General features: G+C 44.3%; 1 protein-coding gene across 1 annotated transcript in view; it reads right to left on the bottom strand.

Moving 5' to 3' along the window:
* Positions 1 to 14,407, bottom strand: part of LOC307197430 (centrosomal protein of 192 kDa-like) — a 35,869-nt gene extending 21,462 nt beyond the window's left edge. The window contains exons 1-3 of the mRNA XM_079943302.1: positions 14,269 to 14,407; positions 8,392 to 8,562; positions 7,582 to 7,707 (exon numbers count right to left, since the gene is read on the bottom strand). Coding sequence (XP_079799428.1) covers positions 7,582 to 7,707; positions 8,392 to 8,558 — 293 coding nt within the window. The 5' untranslated portion in view covers positions 8,559 to 8,562; positions 14,269 to 14,407. The remainder of the gene's footprint in view (positions 1 to 7,581; positions 7,708 to 8,391; positions 8,563 to 14,268) is intronic.
* Positions 14,408 to 16,663: the final 2,256 nt, after the last annotated feature.

Raw genomic sequence — 16,663 nt, 5'->3', positions numbered from 1 at the left:
CGCTTTGAAGCTGTACTTTAGCCCCTGCCACTGTTCTATCATCATCTTCCATTTGCCTCTGTTGTTTCTATGGATGGAAAGGTTCTTCCTTAAAGGCAACTTTCCACCCAACCTACTGCAAAAGCTCTTGAGTCTGTCCCCGCTCACCACAGCCATTTCACCAGCAGATGGAACTTCAGGAAAAAGCTGCTAAATGCAACAAATTCATCATGTGACAAACCCAGGGCCAGACTTCAATCTGGCCAGGATGAATTAAATGAAAATGGCTCTTACACAGACTCCAAGTCCTAACCCTCTGCCCCTGAGGCAAACTCTAACTTTCCTCCCAGTTTCTCCACCTCTTTATTGCGGCTGTAATACACAGAGAGTCAATCACTTAATCCAAAGGTGCATATGCAGGCAGGTATAGGAAAGCTTCACCCCAATCAAACAGAAGTAAGTAAAACAGAGGGCAGAGGGGACTTCCCTGGTGGCGCAGTGGTTAAGAATCCGCCTGCCAATGCAGGGGACACAGGTTCAAGCCCAGGCCCAGGAAGATGCCACATGCCGCACAATAACTAAGCCCGTGTGCCACAACTACTGAGCCTGTGCTCTAGAGTGCGTGAGCCACAACTACTGAATCCATGTGCCACAACTACTGAGCCTGTGCTATAGCACCTGCGAGCCACAACTACTGAGCCCGTGCGCCTACAGCCCATGCTCCGCAATAAGAAAAGCCACTGCAATGAGAAGCCCGCGCACCGCAATGAAGAGTAGCCCCTGCTCGCCACAACTAGAGGAAGCCCGCGCAAAGCAACTGAAGACCCAACGCATCCAAAAATAAAATAAATAAATTAATTTTTTTAAAAAAACAAAAGACAAAAGCCAGGGGCGGGTGGAAAGGCTATAAATGGATACAAAGTCACGTGGTAGAGGAAACAGAAAAAGAGGTGTGGTGGGGTGGTACACAGCAAAGGAAACGACAGGATGAAAAGGCAGCCTACTGAATGGGAGAAGATATCTGTCAGTCATATACCTAATAAGGGACTAACTTCCAAAATATACAAAGAACTCATACAACTCAATAGCAAAAACACAAACAACCTGATTAAAAAATGGGCTAAAGACCTGAATAGACAGTTTTCCAAAGACATGGAGCTGGCCAACAGGTACATGAAAAGATGCTCAACACTGCTAATCACCAGGGAAATGCAAATCAAAACCACAATGACGGACTACCCTGGTGGCACAATGGTTAAGAATCTGCCTGCCAATGCAGGGGACACGAGTTCGAGCCCTGGTCTGGGAAGATCCCACATGCTGCGGAGCAACTAAGCCTGTGAGCCACAACTACTGAGCCTGCACTCTAGAGCCCGTGCTCTGCAACAAGAGAAGTCACCAAAATAAGAAGCCTGCGCGCCACAACGAAGAGTAGCCCCCGCTCGCCGCAACTAGAGAAAAAGCCCGTGCACAGCAAAGAAGACCCGACGCAGCCAATAGATAAATAATTAAAAATAAATAAATAAATAAAACCACAATGAGTATCACCTCACACCTGTCAGAATGGCTATCATCAAAAAGACAACAAACAGCAAGTGTTGATGAGGATGTGGAGAAAAGGGAACCCTCCTACACTGTTGTGGGAATGTAAATTGGTGCAGCCGCTATAGAAAACAGCAAGAAGGTTCCTCAAAAAATTAAAAATAGAACTACTATATGATACAGCAATTCCACTCCTGGGTATTTATCCAAAAATGAAAACACTAATTGGAAAAGATACATGCACCTCTATGTTCACTGGAGCACTATTTACAATTGCCAAGATATGGAAGCAACCTAAGTGCCCATCAACAGATGAACAAGGAAAATGTAGTGTGTGTGTGTGTGTGTGTGTGTGTACACACACACAATGGAATAGCACTTGGCCATAAAAAAAATGAAATCTTGTCATTCACAACAGATGAATCTAGAGGGTATTAAGCTTAGTGAAGTAAGTCAGACAGAGAAAGATAGATACTGTACGATCTTGTTTATTAAGTGGAATCTAAAAACACACAAACAAAAAAACCAAGCTCATAGATACAGAGAGCAAACTGGTGGTTCCCAGAGGCAGGGGTGGGGGGAGAAATGGGTAAAGGGGGAAAAAAGGTATAAACTTCCAGTTATAAAATAAGTCCTGAAGGATGTAATGTACAGCATGGTGACTGTAGTTAATACTGTATTGTACATTTGAAAGTTGCTAAGAGAGTAGATCTTAAAAGCTCTCCTCACAAGAAAAAAAATTTTTTTGTAACTCCGTAAGGTGACATGTTAACGAGACATATGGTGGTGACATTTCCCAAATGTATACCAACATCAAATTAAGCTGTACACCTAAAACTAATATAATGTTACATGTCAATTATATCGCAAATAAATAAATAAAATGAGAATATGAGGAAACAAAAAGACAATAAAGGTCTCTATGTAACATATTTTTAAGAAAAGGGGTGCTGGTAGGGGAAGCAAGATGGTAAAATGAAATAAAGAAGTCAGGACATTTAGTTAATTTTCATATCTTAAACCTCCCCCTGCCACTCCCCACCCCTCGAAAGACATGTAGTGTGACCATTAAAACTTTAGGACAACAGAGACAGTTGAGGGCACTCTAAATTAACCACCACCATCACTCCCCCTCAAAACTCGACTTCCTCAAACCTACAGCTATCATTGTTTTTACTGGCCCATCAACATTTTTCAAATTAAATCTTAAGCAAAAGTCTTTCAGGCAACCATCCCAGACAGCCCTCCACTTCTGCTCCCCAACCCACCCACGTACATCAGCAGTGCCAACACGACCCTGTGCACCCAGGAAGAAGGCTCTTCTCCAGATTAAGGCCTAAGAAACGCCTGTGCAGAGTAGAGTGGCCAAGAACACCACACTGAACACCTGGCACTTACCAAAGACCCCAGCCTGCCCGCCAGGCTGTGTGCTCCCCACCTCTGATCTCTGTTCCTCCACTCCTCTCCTCTCCTCTCCTCTCCCCTCCTCTCCTCCACCTACCGGCCCCTTGAGAACCCGCCTTCCCAAGTGGTCATCATGCTTACAGTCTTGCTTCCCAGCAGTCTATTCTTCACTGGTAGCCAGAGGGGGCTAATCATATCAGAGTTGAGATGGAACCCTTGGTGGGTTTCCCACCTCACCCGGAGTCAGAAGCTTTGCCCACCCCATGCTCCTTCCTGCTCATGGACACACCAAGGATGCTCTCACTCAGTGCCCTCCCGCTGCTGCACCCTCCTCCTCCTGAGGCCAACTGGGCTGACTATCTCCTTCAAGTCTCTGCTCTGAACTCACACCTCCTCAAGGAGACTCACAATGACAACACCTTTCATCCCTCCTAACTTCCCTCCTTATCATGTTCTGTTTTTTCCTATCACTTTTTCTCTTCTAATATACTGTAAAACTGGTGTATTTTGGTGTCTTTTTGTGTAATGTCTGTTTTGTCCACTGCTATTTCCCAAGCCCTTGGAGAGGTAGCTGGCACACAGCAGGCACTCAGTCAAAAACACATGTTGACTGAAATTGAAACTGTGATTAACAATCTTCTAACAAACAAAAGCCCAGGACCAGATGGCTCCACAGGCGAATTCTATCAAACTTTTAGAGAAAAGCTAACACCTATGCTTCCCAAACTCTTCCAAAATACAGCAAAGGGAGGAACACTCCCAAACTCATTATACGAGGCCACCATCACCCTGATACCAAAACCAGATGAAGATCTCACAAAAAAGAAAACTACAGGCCAATATCGCTGATGAACATAGATGCAAAAGTCCTGAACAAAATACTAGCAAACAGAATCCAACAGCACATTAAAAGGATCATACACCATGATCAAGTGGGGTTTATCCCAGGAATGCAAGGATTCTTCAATATATGCAAGTCAATCAATGTGATACACCATATTAACAAATTGAAGGATAAAAACCATATGATGATCTCAACAGATCAGGAAAGAGCTTTTGACAAAATTCAATACCCATTTATGATAAAAACTTTCCAGAAATTAGGCATAGAGGGAACCTACCTCAACATAATAAGGGTCATATATGACAAACCCACAGCCAACATCATTCTCAATGGTGAAAAACTAAAACCATTTCCTCTAAGATCAGGAACAAGACAAGGTTGCCACTCTCACCACTGTAATTCAACATAGTTTTGGAAGTTTTAGCCACAGCAATCAGAGAAGAAAAAGAAAAACAAGGAATACAAATTGGAAAAGAAGAAGTAAAACTGTCACTGCAGATGACGTAATACTATACACAAAGAACCCTACAGATGCTACCAGAAAACTACTAATCAATTAATTTGGTAGAGTAGCAGGATGCAAAATTAATGCACAGAAATCTCCTGCATTCTTACACACTAATGATGAAAAATCTGAAAGTGAAATTAAGGAAACACTCCCATTTACCATTGCAACAAAAAGAATAAAACACCTAGGAATAAACCTACCTAAGGAGACAAAAGACCTGTATGCAGAAAACTAAAAGACACTGATGAAAGAAATTAAAGATGATACAAACAGATGGAGAGTTATACTATGCCCTTGGATTGGAAGAATCAACATTGTGAAAATGACTATACTACCCAAAACAATCTACAGATTCAATGCAATCCCTATCAAACCACCAATGGCATTTTTCACAGAACTAGAACAAAAAATTGCACAATTTGCATGGAAACACAAAGACCCCGAATAGCCAAAACAATCTTGAGAAAGAAAAACAGAACTGGAGGAATCAGGCTCCCGGACTTCAGACTATACTACAAAGCTACAGTAATCAAGACAGTATGGTACTGGCACAAAAACAGAAATAAAGATCAATGGAACAGGACAGAAAGCCCAGAGATAAACCCACGCACCTATGGTCACCTTATCTTTGATAAAGGAGGCAAGAATAGACAATGGAGAAAAGACAGCCCCCTCAATAAGTGGTGCTGGGAAAACTGGACAGCTACATGTAAAAGAATGAAATTAGAACACTCCCTAACACCATACACAAAAATAAACTCCAAATGGATTAAAGACCTAAAGCAAAGGAGACCATAAGCAAGACAAAAAGACAGCCCTCAGAATGGGAGAAAATATTGGCAAATGAAGCAACTGACAAAAGGTTAATCTCCAAAATATACATGCAGCTCAATATCAAAAAAAACCAACAACCCAATCCAAAAATGGACAGAAGACCTAAACAGACATTTCTCCAATGAAGATATACAGATTGCCAACAAACACATGAAAGGATGCTCAACATCACTAATCATTAGACAAATGCAAATCAAAACTACAATGAGGTATTACCTCACACCAGTCAAAATGGCCATAATCAAAAAATCTACAAACAATAAATGCTGGAGAGGGTGTGAACCCTCTTGCACTGTTGGTGGGAATGTAAATTGATACAGCCATTATGAAGAACAGTATGGAGGTTCCTTAAAAAACTAAAAATAAAACTACCATATGACCCAGAAATCCCATTACTGGGCATATACCCTGAGAAAACCATAATTCAAAAAGAGTCATGTACCACAACGTTCACTGCAGCTCTATCTACAATAGCCAGGACATGGAAGCAACCTAAGTGTCCATCGACAGACGAATGGATAAAGAAGATGTGGCACATATACACAATGGAATATTACTCAGCCATAAAAAGAAACAAAACTGAGTTACTTGTAGTGAGGTGGATGGACCTAGAGTCTGTCATACAGAGTGAAGTAAGTCAGAAAGAGAAAAACAAATACCGTATGCTAACACATATATACGGAATCTAAAAAAAAAAAAATGGTTCTAATGAACCTAGGGGCAGGACAGGAATAAAGACACAGATGTAGAGACTGGACTTGAGGACATGGGGAGAGGGAAGGGTAAGCTGGGACGAAGTGAGAGAGTAGCATTGACATATATACACTACCAAATGTAAAATAGATAGCTAGTAGGAAGCAGCTGCATGGCTCAAGGAGATCAGCTTGGTACTTCACGACCACCTAGAGGGGTGGGATAAGAGGGTGGGAGGAAGATGCAAGAGGGAGGGGATATGGGGATATACATATGCATATAGCTGATTCATTTTGTTATACAGCAGAAACTAACACAACACTGTAAAGCAATTATACTCCAATAAAGATGTTAAAAATAAATAAAACGAAAACAAAAAACACACGTTGAGAAAATGAATACACAGAGTTAACAACTTTAACATACAGAAAGTGCTTATATCTAAACGTCATCAAGAGGTAATTCACAACAAAAATATAAGTAATGAATAAACATTAAATTATGTTCGATCCCATAAATCCTCGATTATGAATTCAAACAGAATACTTTAAGACTGCCTGTAATACCGCCATCGAGACATAACCACCATTTACATTTTGGTGTAAAGCCTTCCAGACTTTCTTCTATTCACTTAGGCATGTGTATAAATTCTTTTACTTCTAAAATTGAGGATCAGGGGCTTCCCTGGTGGCATAGTGGTTAAGAATCTGCCTGTTAATGCAACAGACATGGGTTTGAGCCCTGGTTGGGGAAGATCCCACATGCCACAGAGCAACTAAGTCCGTGTGCCACAACTACTGAGGCTGTGCTTTAGAGCCCGCGAACCACAACTACTGAAGTCCGTGCACCTAGAGCCCATGCTCCACAACAAGAGAAGCCACCACAATGAGAAGCCCATGCACCACAAAGAAGAGTAGCCCCCACTCGCTGAAACTAAAGAAAGCCCAGCAACAAGGACCCAATGAAGGAAGGAGGGAGAGAGGGAGGGAGGGAGGGAGGGAAGGAGGAAGAAAGGAAGAAAGAAAGAAAAGGAAGAAATTAATTAATTAATTAATTAAAAATTGAGGATACAAAATAACACCACCAAATGTCAGGGAGGGCTCAGAGAAGCAGGCATTCTCATGCACATCTTCTAACGGGAATGCAAACTGGTACAAACCTTCCAAAGAGCAATGTGGTAATCCGCAGTGGTGTTTAAAATTAAATATTCTTAACTCAGCTATTTTGATCCTAGGATTTTATCTGAATAAAATAACCTACTAGATGCAAAATGTATGTATAAATAAGGAAGTTCACTAAATTTATAATAGTAAAATTCCAATCATCTAAGTGCCTAACATGGTGCAGCCATTAACATTATGATACATACCTACATTAATTGTAATGGAAAGATGACACAATCATTAATATTTAAAAGTTATAAACAGTATGTACAGTTTAATCCTATTATTGTTAAAAAATTAATACATATGTACATGTGCATAGAAAATAGTCTAGCAGACTAAATAAAAAGATAATCAATGTCTTACTGGGATGACAGGGCTTTGTTGTCTGCCTTATAATTGCTTGTATTTTATAATTTTTTCAATGAGCATGTATTACTCTTGGAATCAGAAAAAGATTTTGAAAGACTAAAACTGTTTGCGATTAATATCATACAAAGAAAACTGTTAAAATTCTTATAAACGATCAGAGACACAATCACGTGTTCTTTTTCCACAAGACTATGTGAGACTCGCTCTTAACACAGTGAAAGCAAGATGAAGTAAGAACTCACTCATCATCCGGGAAGACAAGCTGTAACCTCTCTCTTGGTTCAGCTTCACTCTGGCTACTGGGAGACGACTCTGATGGAATTGAAAACTTCCCTTCCACTAAATAAGACGCCTGGACATCAGAATTCCTACACACAAAAATTTTGTTTTAATTGTTAATAACTAAATTATACACATTTAAAATTCACCATGACATAGGACTGTATGACTGTAAAACCAACCACCAGGGGGTAAAAACAAATAGGGTCCCCAATGTTCAAAACCATCACCTTATGTGCAAAGCACTGAAAACCTGTGCAGCAGCAGAATGTGTGTATTAAACAAGAGAGTTGTGGAAATCTTAAAGCCAAAAGTTTTTAAAGAGTTAATCCAACCCCTTCATTCCAAAGGTAAAGATGGTGCTCCATACAGAATGTTTAGGTTAGGAGGACGGGAAAGTGGTTAGATATTCAGGCATAGGTAAACTTTACAAGTTACACAAGATGAGTGAACTATACACATCACATTTGGGGGTGTAGCTCAAATCACCAGCCACCAGGAGTCTGAACTAATAAAAGCCAATATACCACGGACAGAAAGACCATTGGTAAGCCAAAAGGTCACTGGCGTTCAATCCCAAACCTACCCACCCACCACTGATAAGCGACTGAACAGGAAAGAGATGGTTTTATCTTCTATGCTGATTTTATATAAATGGTCATCTGCCTCAGATAAAGCTAAAGCTCAAGCTTGGCTGAAAAATTTCACAGAAGTATCAGTATATAGTAGGCTTTAAGAATCTAAAAAAAATCATCTGTTCAAACAATTCTTACCTGTTATCAGTGCTGGATCTATTTCTAGCAAGCGTTGAAACAGCAACAGGCAAGCCAAGATTGGAAGAAAGAGTGACATTTTCCAAAATCTCACTATTACCACCAAGTAATGAATTGGTTAAAAAGCTTGGAAATGACTCATCAGCTATACCTCGAAAATCTTCCATCTCACTGCAACAATAAAAGTATTCTTATAAATCATATATTACCATAAAACTTTTTCAAACGATTAAGAGTACAAGTCCCATAAATCTTAGAAAATTGATAAAATCCTTTTTTTGGAACAGCTCTAAGAGGGGATACTATAGCTGAGAATATAAACATCAAACTATCTTCTTATAATTAACGTAATAATGAAACAACAGCTTAATTTACTCTTGGATTCTGAATTTATCGAATAAAGAATCGAAGAAGCACAACACTAATGGCATATACAGACAATTTCTGGACGTCATACAAGCTGGGCACACATTCTAACAGGGAATAGAATAAATAGAACTAGCAAAATCTAGTCCCTGATTTCAAAGATTAAGGATGAGTAAATGGTTTAAAAAGTGAATCTAGGGACTTCCCTGATGGCGCAGTTGTTAAGAATCCGGCTGTCAATGCATGGGACATGAGTTCAATCTCTGGCCGGGGAAGATCCCACATGCCTTGAAGCAACTAAGCCCACATGCCACAACTACTGAGCCCGAGTGCTGCAACTACTGAGCCCATGCTACACAACAAGAGAAGCCACTGCAATGAGAAGCCCTGCACCACAACGAAGAGTAGCCCCTGCTCGCCGAAACTAGAGAAAGCCTGCACGCAGCAACGAAAACCTGACGCAGCCAAAAAATTCAACAAACAAATAAATAAAGTGAGTCTACAGCATTCCCTGGTGGTCCAGTGGTTAGGACTCGGTGCTTTCACTGCCAAGGGCCCGGGTTCAATCCCTGGCCAGGGAACTAAGATCTCCCTGGCCAGGGAACTAAGAACTAAGCTGTGTGGTGCAGCCAACACCACCAAAAAAAAAGTGAGTCTGTTCAAAGAAAAAATTTAAGTTACATAAAGTATATTTGGGAACTTCACTGGTGGCACAGTAGTTAAGAATCCGCCTGCCAACACAGGGGACAAGGGTTCAATCCTGGTCTGGGAAGATCCCACATGCCGTGGAGCAACTAAGCCCATGTACCACAACTACTGAGCCTGCATGCCACAACTACTAAACCCCACGCACCTAGAGCCAGTGCTCCACAAGGAGACAAGCCACCACGATGAAGAGTAGCCCCCGCCTGCGCAACTAGAGAAAGCCCACACGTAGCAAAGAAGACCCAACGCAGCCAAAAATAAATAAATAAAGATAAAAATAAGGTATATTTGGCATATGGACAAGGCAAAAATGGTAAAAGTGGAGCACAAAGGCTAAGTCTGGAAAACACTGGCACAGTCTGTACTACTAATAGAGAACCTACAGTGCATGTTGGCCACTCATTCAATGGACCCTGATCTCAGAACTCAGGACACATTACTCAATTTTAAAAATATTTCAGAGTGCTTATCATGTAAGGGCTGTGTGGAATTCAGTGAAGAAAATAATTAAATCAGGAAAGACTCAAGAAATGAGAGGATATTGGCCCTATACCTTGAAGAATGAGCAGGACATTTCAGGCAAAGTATGAGATAAGAGGGCTTTTAAAGGTGACAAATAAACATAAGCAATGGTGGAAAATTAAAATTTATTGCATACCTACTACCTTAACTCACTTATCCTCATTTTACAAAAGAAGAAACAAACTCAGAGACTAAACTAGCTAAACTGACCCAAGTTTGTGCAATTAGTAAGATTCGCGCCCAGGTATGACTCCAAACTCTGCTCTAAGTGCTGAGGGTGTGGTGGCCATAGCAGGTGCTCCACCATATTCGGGCAACGGGTGAGTAAAACCACAGAGCCAGATCCTACAAGCCTTAAATGGTGTATTAGGAAGTCTGGCCTGATCCCATCAGCTGAAAGCAGAAGAAGGGAGAGGGCTTAGTGCCTGGACAGATATTCTAAGAGCTGCCACTACTGATGAGACAGACAACAACGCAGGACTGTGCTGGGGTCAGTGGCAAATCACTGACGTGTGAGTTTAGACATTATGGGCTAATTTACTCTACTAAGTAGGAAAAGCCTTAAGACCACTAGAAACCTACTAAACTTACCTGATCACAGATGAAGGATCCACACTTCTGGTAGAAGCCAAGCCCTCCCATTCCAACACCCACCTCGCCTCCTCGACACTGCTGCATCTCTCGGGGCAGTCCTCCCCATGAGCACAAGAAGCCTTCCTTGACCTCAGCCCTGCAAACCCCCCACAGCTACTGCCACCTATATCCGCACTACCTCTACCACCCAGACCTCCAATACGAGTCACTACCGGCCACCCAGCTCCACCCCTCATCCAAGCCCACTCCCAGCTGGCTTCCGTCCCACCGCCCCACCAAGGGCTTGTCAACATCACCACTGATCTCCCTGTTGCCAAACCCATAACCCCACGGTCAATTTTCAGTCCTCCTTGTCTTGGACCTAACAGAATCGAATTCATACTCCTCCCTCACAGAAGTACTTTCTTCACCTGGTTTCCAAAGCACCGCTGTCGGCTCTTCCTCCTCCTTCTCTCCTGGACCTCCACACAGCGAGGGCTCCAGGGCTGGCTCCTGGGTCTCCTCCATCTACCCAGCCTCTCTGGATGAGTGCCCTCAGTTTGAAAGTTTTAAATCCCATATGAAACTTGTATTCCAGCCTGGGTCTCTCCCCTGAACCTCAGATGTTCAACTACCTACCTGACATTTTCACTTAGGTATCTAACAAGCACCTAAAATATCAATCTTGATTCCATCTCACTGCAACCCCCTCAAGAAAAGCCTGCTCTTCAATCTTCCCCACAGAGAAAACGACAAGTCCATTCTCTAGTTGCTCAGATCAAACCATCAGTGTGCAATCCCTCAGCAAATCCCAATGGCTACACCACAACCATATAACCAGAACCTGCCATTTCTCACGACTCCTGGTTGCTACCGCCATGGTCAAGACACACCCTCTCCGACCGGGACCCTCCCTGCAAGACCCTCTATCTTCCTCCCCAGACTACCCTCCACACACTCAGGTTACCCAGTCAAACACGCCAAACACTCACTGCTTAGCTCAGAACACTCCACTGGCTTCCCATCGCACTGAGAAAGTCAGTCTTGCTGGCAACGGGGGACTGAGTAACTCTGACCTGGGACCTCCTGCTCCTCTCCTTTGCGCCTTCCACCCCAGCCACTCTGACCTTGCTGCCGTCCCTGGAACCCACGGAGGCTCCTGTGCCTTCAATTCTTTCAGGTCTTTGTGTAAATGTCCACTTTCCCACCAGTGTGTACAGTCAGGCTCAGCATGCCAATCTCCTTGCCCTGCTTCCTTTTTTCTGTAGTGCTATATAGTTCACCAGTTTAACTATATTCCCCACACCACGTTAGAATTTAAGTGCCATGAGGGCAGGGACTTGACCTGTTTTACCAGTGAATCTAGAGCAGTGCCTTGCACAGAGTAGACCCTCAATAAATTTGCTGAATGAATGAAGATTTTCAAACTGGGTCAAACCCAGCAAACTTATCACCAGCTATCACGTAAGCACCATCCTCTCAGACCACAGCCCAGTGTTTTCCTCTCTTTGACATGTCTAACTATCTACATTTCCTCTTCTCGATTTCTACAAACACTTTCAAACTCTCTCACACCAGGACACAGGAGGTGGAAAACCTATCCCCACCCTTCCTTTGCACCCCTGCACCACCTTCTCACCTCCTTTTCACAGCCAAGCATCTCACCTGACAGCCTCCCCTTCCATGTTAGAGACACCCAGGATCCTGACCTCAGCTCCATCACGCAGTGCACATCTTATACAGACAAATCTCAAACTCAGATGCCTTCAGGAACACGCACCGTCAGACAACAGGAAAATACAGACTCCACCTGAACCCATCTAAACACAGTAAAAACTCTGTTGCCAATCAAAACACATCTAGTGGAGTCTATTCCTAAAGGCAAAACAGGCCTTGTCTAAAACAATCCCTGAGTCATTCTACATCTTTCTGACTCTACTACCATCCTACCCTACTGAAAAACCTCCTAACCAGTCTCCACAGTCCAATTCTTGCCACTCTACAATTAATTCTCCACATGGCAATCAAAGGGATCGTAAACCATAAGCCAAGTACCATACTCTTCCTGAAAACTTCAGTGAGCCACCTCATCTGCACACCCCAGCCTCACTCACCACATAACGGCTTTTCTGTTCCTATAATACTGAAGCCCATCCCCACCTCGGGGCCTAGAATACTATTCTAGATGTCTGTACAGCTAGCTCCTTCCTGACATTCACCTCAATTCAAAGCTCACCTTCTAAGAGAGTTGATCCCTTATCGTGAAGTCAAATGTACCCTAGAGTCCATGGTCATTTTTATTTCTGCCAGCACTGATCACTGTCTGTTTTTGTATTTGTCTGTCTTCTTCCACTAAAAAGATTTCTCCCTAAGAGCAGAAACTTTGCCTATCTTTCCATCAATCTTTAAACTCCTGCACAGGGGACTTCCCTGGTGGTCCAGTGGCTAAGACTCTGCACTCTAAATGCAGGAGGCCCGGGTTTGATCCCTGGTCAGGGAACTAGATCCCGCATGCTGCAACTATGACCTGGTGAAGCTAAATATATAAATAAATAAATATTTTTAAAAAATGAAATAGGGCTTCCCCGGTGGTGCAGTGGTTGAGAATCTGCCTGCCAATGCAGGGGACACAGGTTCGAGCCCTGGTCTGGGAAGATCCCACATGCCGCGGAACAACTAGGCCCGTAAGCCACAACTACTAAGCCGGCGTATCTGGAGCTTGTGCTCCGCAACAAGAGAGGCTGCGATAGTGAGAGGCCCGTGCACCGCGATGAAGAGTGGCCCCTGCTTGCCACAACTAGAGAAAGCCCACGCATAGAAATGAAGACCCAACACAGCAAAAACAATAAATTAATAAAAAATAAAATAAAATAAAATAAATTCCTACACAAGTCTTCCAAGTAGCCTCCCCACATCTAGTCTTGTAGTTACTAAGTTACTCATTCACTTAAAAATATATAATACCACATCAAAATGTATACCATCTCTTTAAGGGTTATCTCCACTTAGAAAGAATCACATCTAAGAAAATCCAGATATCAAGCAAAGATCATTCATGCAACAATCATTATCAAAAACAAATGGTGAAAGACACTCTGCCTGGCTGTGTGAAGCAACAATAAATAAGGTGGCTCCCCTCAGAAAGCTGACAATCCCTACCCACTATGATACAGTACTAAGTGCAGGAATAGAGCTTTGCTGTGGGTGCAACAGTAACACAATCCAGGGGAAGATTCCTCCAGATGTAATCTACCGCCCAGTCTCTCTTTTCCAGAAAGGACTACACTTGTTCTAAGCCATCTATGGACATGCCACATTCCTAAAGTTTTCCTAGAAGGGAAGATGCCCTAACTTCCATCCCTATTGCATTACCCAGCCCTCCTCCTCATCTAAAATGAGGACAATACAATATTATCTTTCCTTTTACTGCACTTGAACTAAGCAGCCAGCTTTGGGATTCCTCTTGGTATGTCCTTAAAGCAGTAACTTCAAAACATCCTGCTCGAGTTTACTGATATTTAATTGCTTTAATTTCATGCCTGGATACATAAAATATCATCTGCTGTAGTTGTCGACTGGAAGCCTACGTGCACAACTGAACACACTTAAAAGTATGAGCTGTGGGAAAAAGCCAAAGTCAAACTTCCCCAACGTTCTAAGATACGCTTTACCATTAGGTAGGCATCTAGCATAACAGTTTTCAAAGCTTACCGTAAACTGCCCTAAAAACTGGAATCCGGAGAAAAAGTTGACCTTGGAGCAGTAAAAACTCCAGTCGAATGACCTCAAAATGATAACAGCGAGTGAAAACACTGTCATGAAAACAGCTGTCCTCCAGGCGACGGCCTCGAAAGGGACCTCATGCTTCAGCGAACAAAGTCTGCCGTCGGGAAAAAACAAAAGCAAAGCGACCTCAAACACTGTCACCTTTCCCGTTTTTCCGTGAAACGACCCGCAAGAGGCCGGGAGCCACGGTGACGCGGCCGCATCCGCCGGTCAGCAGCGCGTCACCCCCGCCTGGCCCGGCCCGCGAGCGGGGAGCGCCGCGTTGGGGAGACAGGGACCAGGACCCGGACAAAAGACCCGAGTCCCGGAGGCCCCGCTCTCACGGCAGCCCGACTCGCCCGCCCCGCCCCCCGGCGACCCCTCACCGAGCCCGCGACGCCGGCCGCGAGCGCCCAGCCGGCAGAAAGTCCGCGAAAGAGAGGTCCGGCGTCCAGCGCCTCTGCCAGTGCGCGTGCGCGCGTCCCCAAAAGGCGGCCGGCCGTACGGTGCGCCCCTGGGGTTTACGTCGGTTCGCTACACGGACCGAGGGGCGGGGACCCCAAGCCAGCTTTGGATTGGACGGCGCGAAGGGACGAGCCCGCTGATTGGACGAGGGCGGGCATCCCGGATTTGAAGCGGGAAGCCGCGCCCGGCCCGGAGGCGCCGCGCCTGGCGCCTCGCCCACTGGAGGACGCCACGCCTCTCTTACCTGGTGCTGCAGAGCAGCGGCACTCGCCTAGAGCACAGAGAACTACTTCGGGTGGACCAGGCATCTGACACACCCCGAGTTCGGAAGTGTTGGCACTGTCCCTACGGGAGCGGATGCTGACGTGTGGTCACCTGCCGCACGTTTACACTGACAGTGCTGCGGTTAGGAAGTCATCCCCGGGGTCCGCGCTACACCAAGTCGCCCATGGGGCGCAGTAAGGTTGGTTCCGGGTGAAGAGGGGCGAGGAGATGAGACGGTACGTCCCTAATTATCTTCCTCTATTTCCCGTTCTCCTTAGGCCACGAGTCCCATCACCAACGCCTGCTCACCACGAGGTCCTAACTACTGCTTTACTGAAACCACACCTTTCACTTTTCTTGATCTCAGAATTTCTTCCCTACAGTTCCTCTTTAACAAAGTTAACTCTTTAACTGCATCCATAGAATAGCTGTTGAATGTTGACGATGCACACTTGGGACTTCAGCAGTCCCTACTCCTCATTTTAGCCTGGTAGGAAAAGACATCTGCTTATCACAACTTTCTACCTCCTCCAAAATATTGCTCAACAATCATTCCTGGATGCCCTCTTCACTCTCTTCCTTTCTGCCTTTGGAAACTCTGCATCTCTCTGCAAAAAATAAAACACCCTGGCTTCCCTGGTGGCTCAGTGGTTAAGAATCTGCCTGCCAATGCAGCGGACAAGGGTTCGAGCCCTGGTCCAGGAAGATCCCACATGCCGCGGAGCAACTATGCCCATGCGCCACAACTATTGAGCCTGCGCTCTAGAGCCCACGAGCCACAACTACTGAAGCCCGCGCGCCTAGAGCCCGTGCTCTGCAACGAGAAGCCACCGCAATGAGAAGCCTGCACACCGCAACGAAGAGTAGCCTATGCTCTCTGCAACTAGAGAAAAGCCCACGCGTAGCAACAAAGACCCAATGCAGCCAAAAATAAATAAATAAAACAAATAAATTTTTTAAAAAATGAATAAGACACGCACCCTTCCTTGATTCCATTTTATCACACAAAGACCACTCTGTCTCTCCTATCCTTAACTGCCTCCTTTCACACCTCATTGTCACTCATTCTGTTTCTGGCTTGGCCCTGAGTACTACTTCCACACTTGTTTTAGTTTATCAGGACTGGCCTCCCATCAAACTCAGTGATGTCTCCGCAGTTATCTTGACATCTCTTCTTGAAACCTTCCAGCCTTGGCATTTAACCACGCCTGTTCTACCTGTGTCCAAACTCAATGAACACAGATTAAATGGCGAAAATCTCAATATTTTCTGAATCTTGAAAAACAAATCCTTAGCTCTAGAGCTGAAAGGATGCTATTTGAGTGTAATGAGCAACGCTCTGCCTACACCATGGCCACACGCTGGCAGTGAACTGCTGGAATGTGTCCACTGTTCCAGACTGTCACTCACCCTGAATCCCTTGAACCCAACTCACTGTCCTTCCTTCATAAAGATCGAGTGACTGGAGGTCTCCCCATGGCACCCAGCAACCTGACAGTGACAGGGATCTACACTCCAAAGTATTTGCAGGAAAAGAGCCTTCACTGAGATGCCAGACTGCCCAAATCTCAATGCTCTCACTTCCTAACTGTGCAGCCTCGCACAAAGAGCT

The sequence above is a fragment of the Stenella coeruleoalba genome (assembly GCF_951394435.1).
Source record: "Stenella coeruleoalba genome assembly, chromosome: 14".
NCBI lineage: Eukaryota > Metazoa > Chordata > Mammalia > Artiodactyla > Delphinidae > Stenella > Stenella coeruleoalba.
This window is presented reverse-complemented; position numbering and strand designations above follow the sequence as displayed.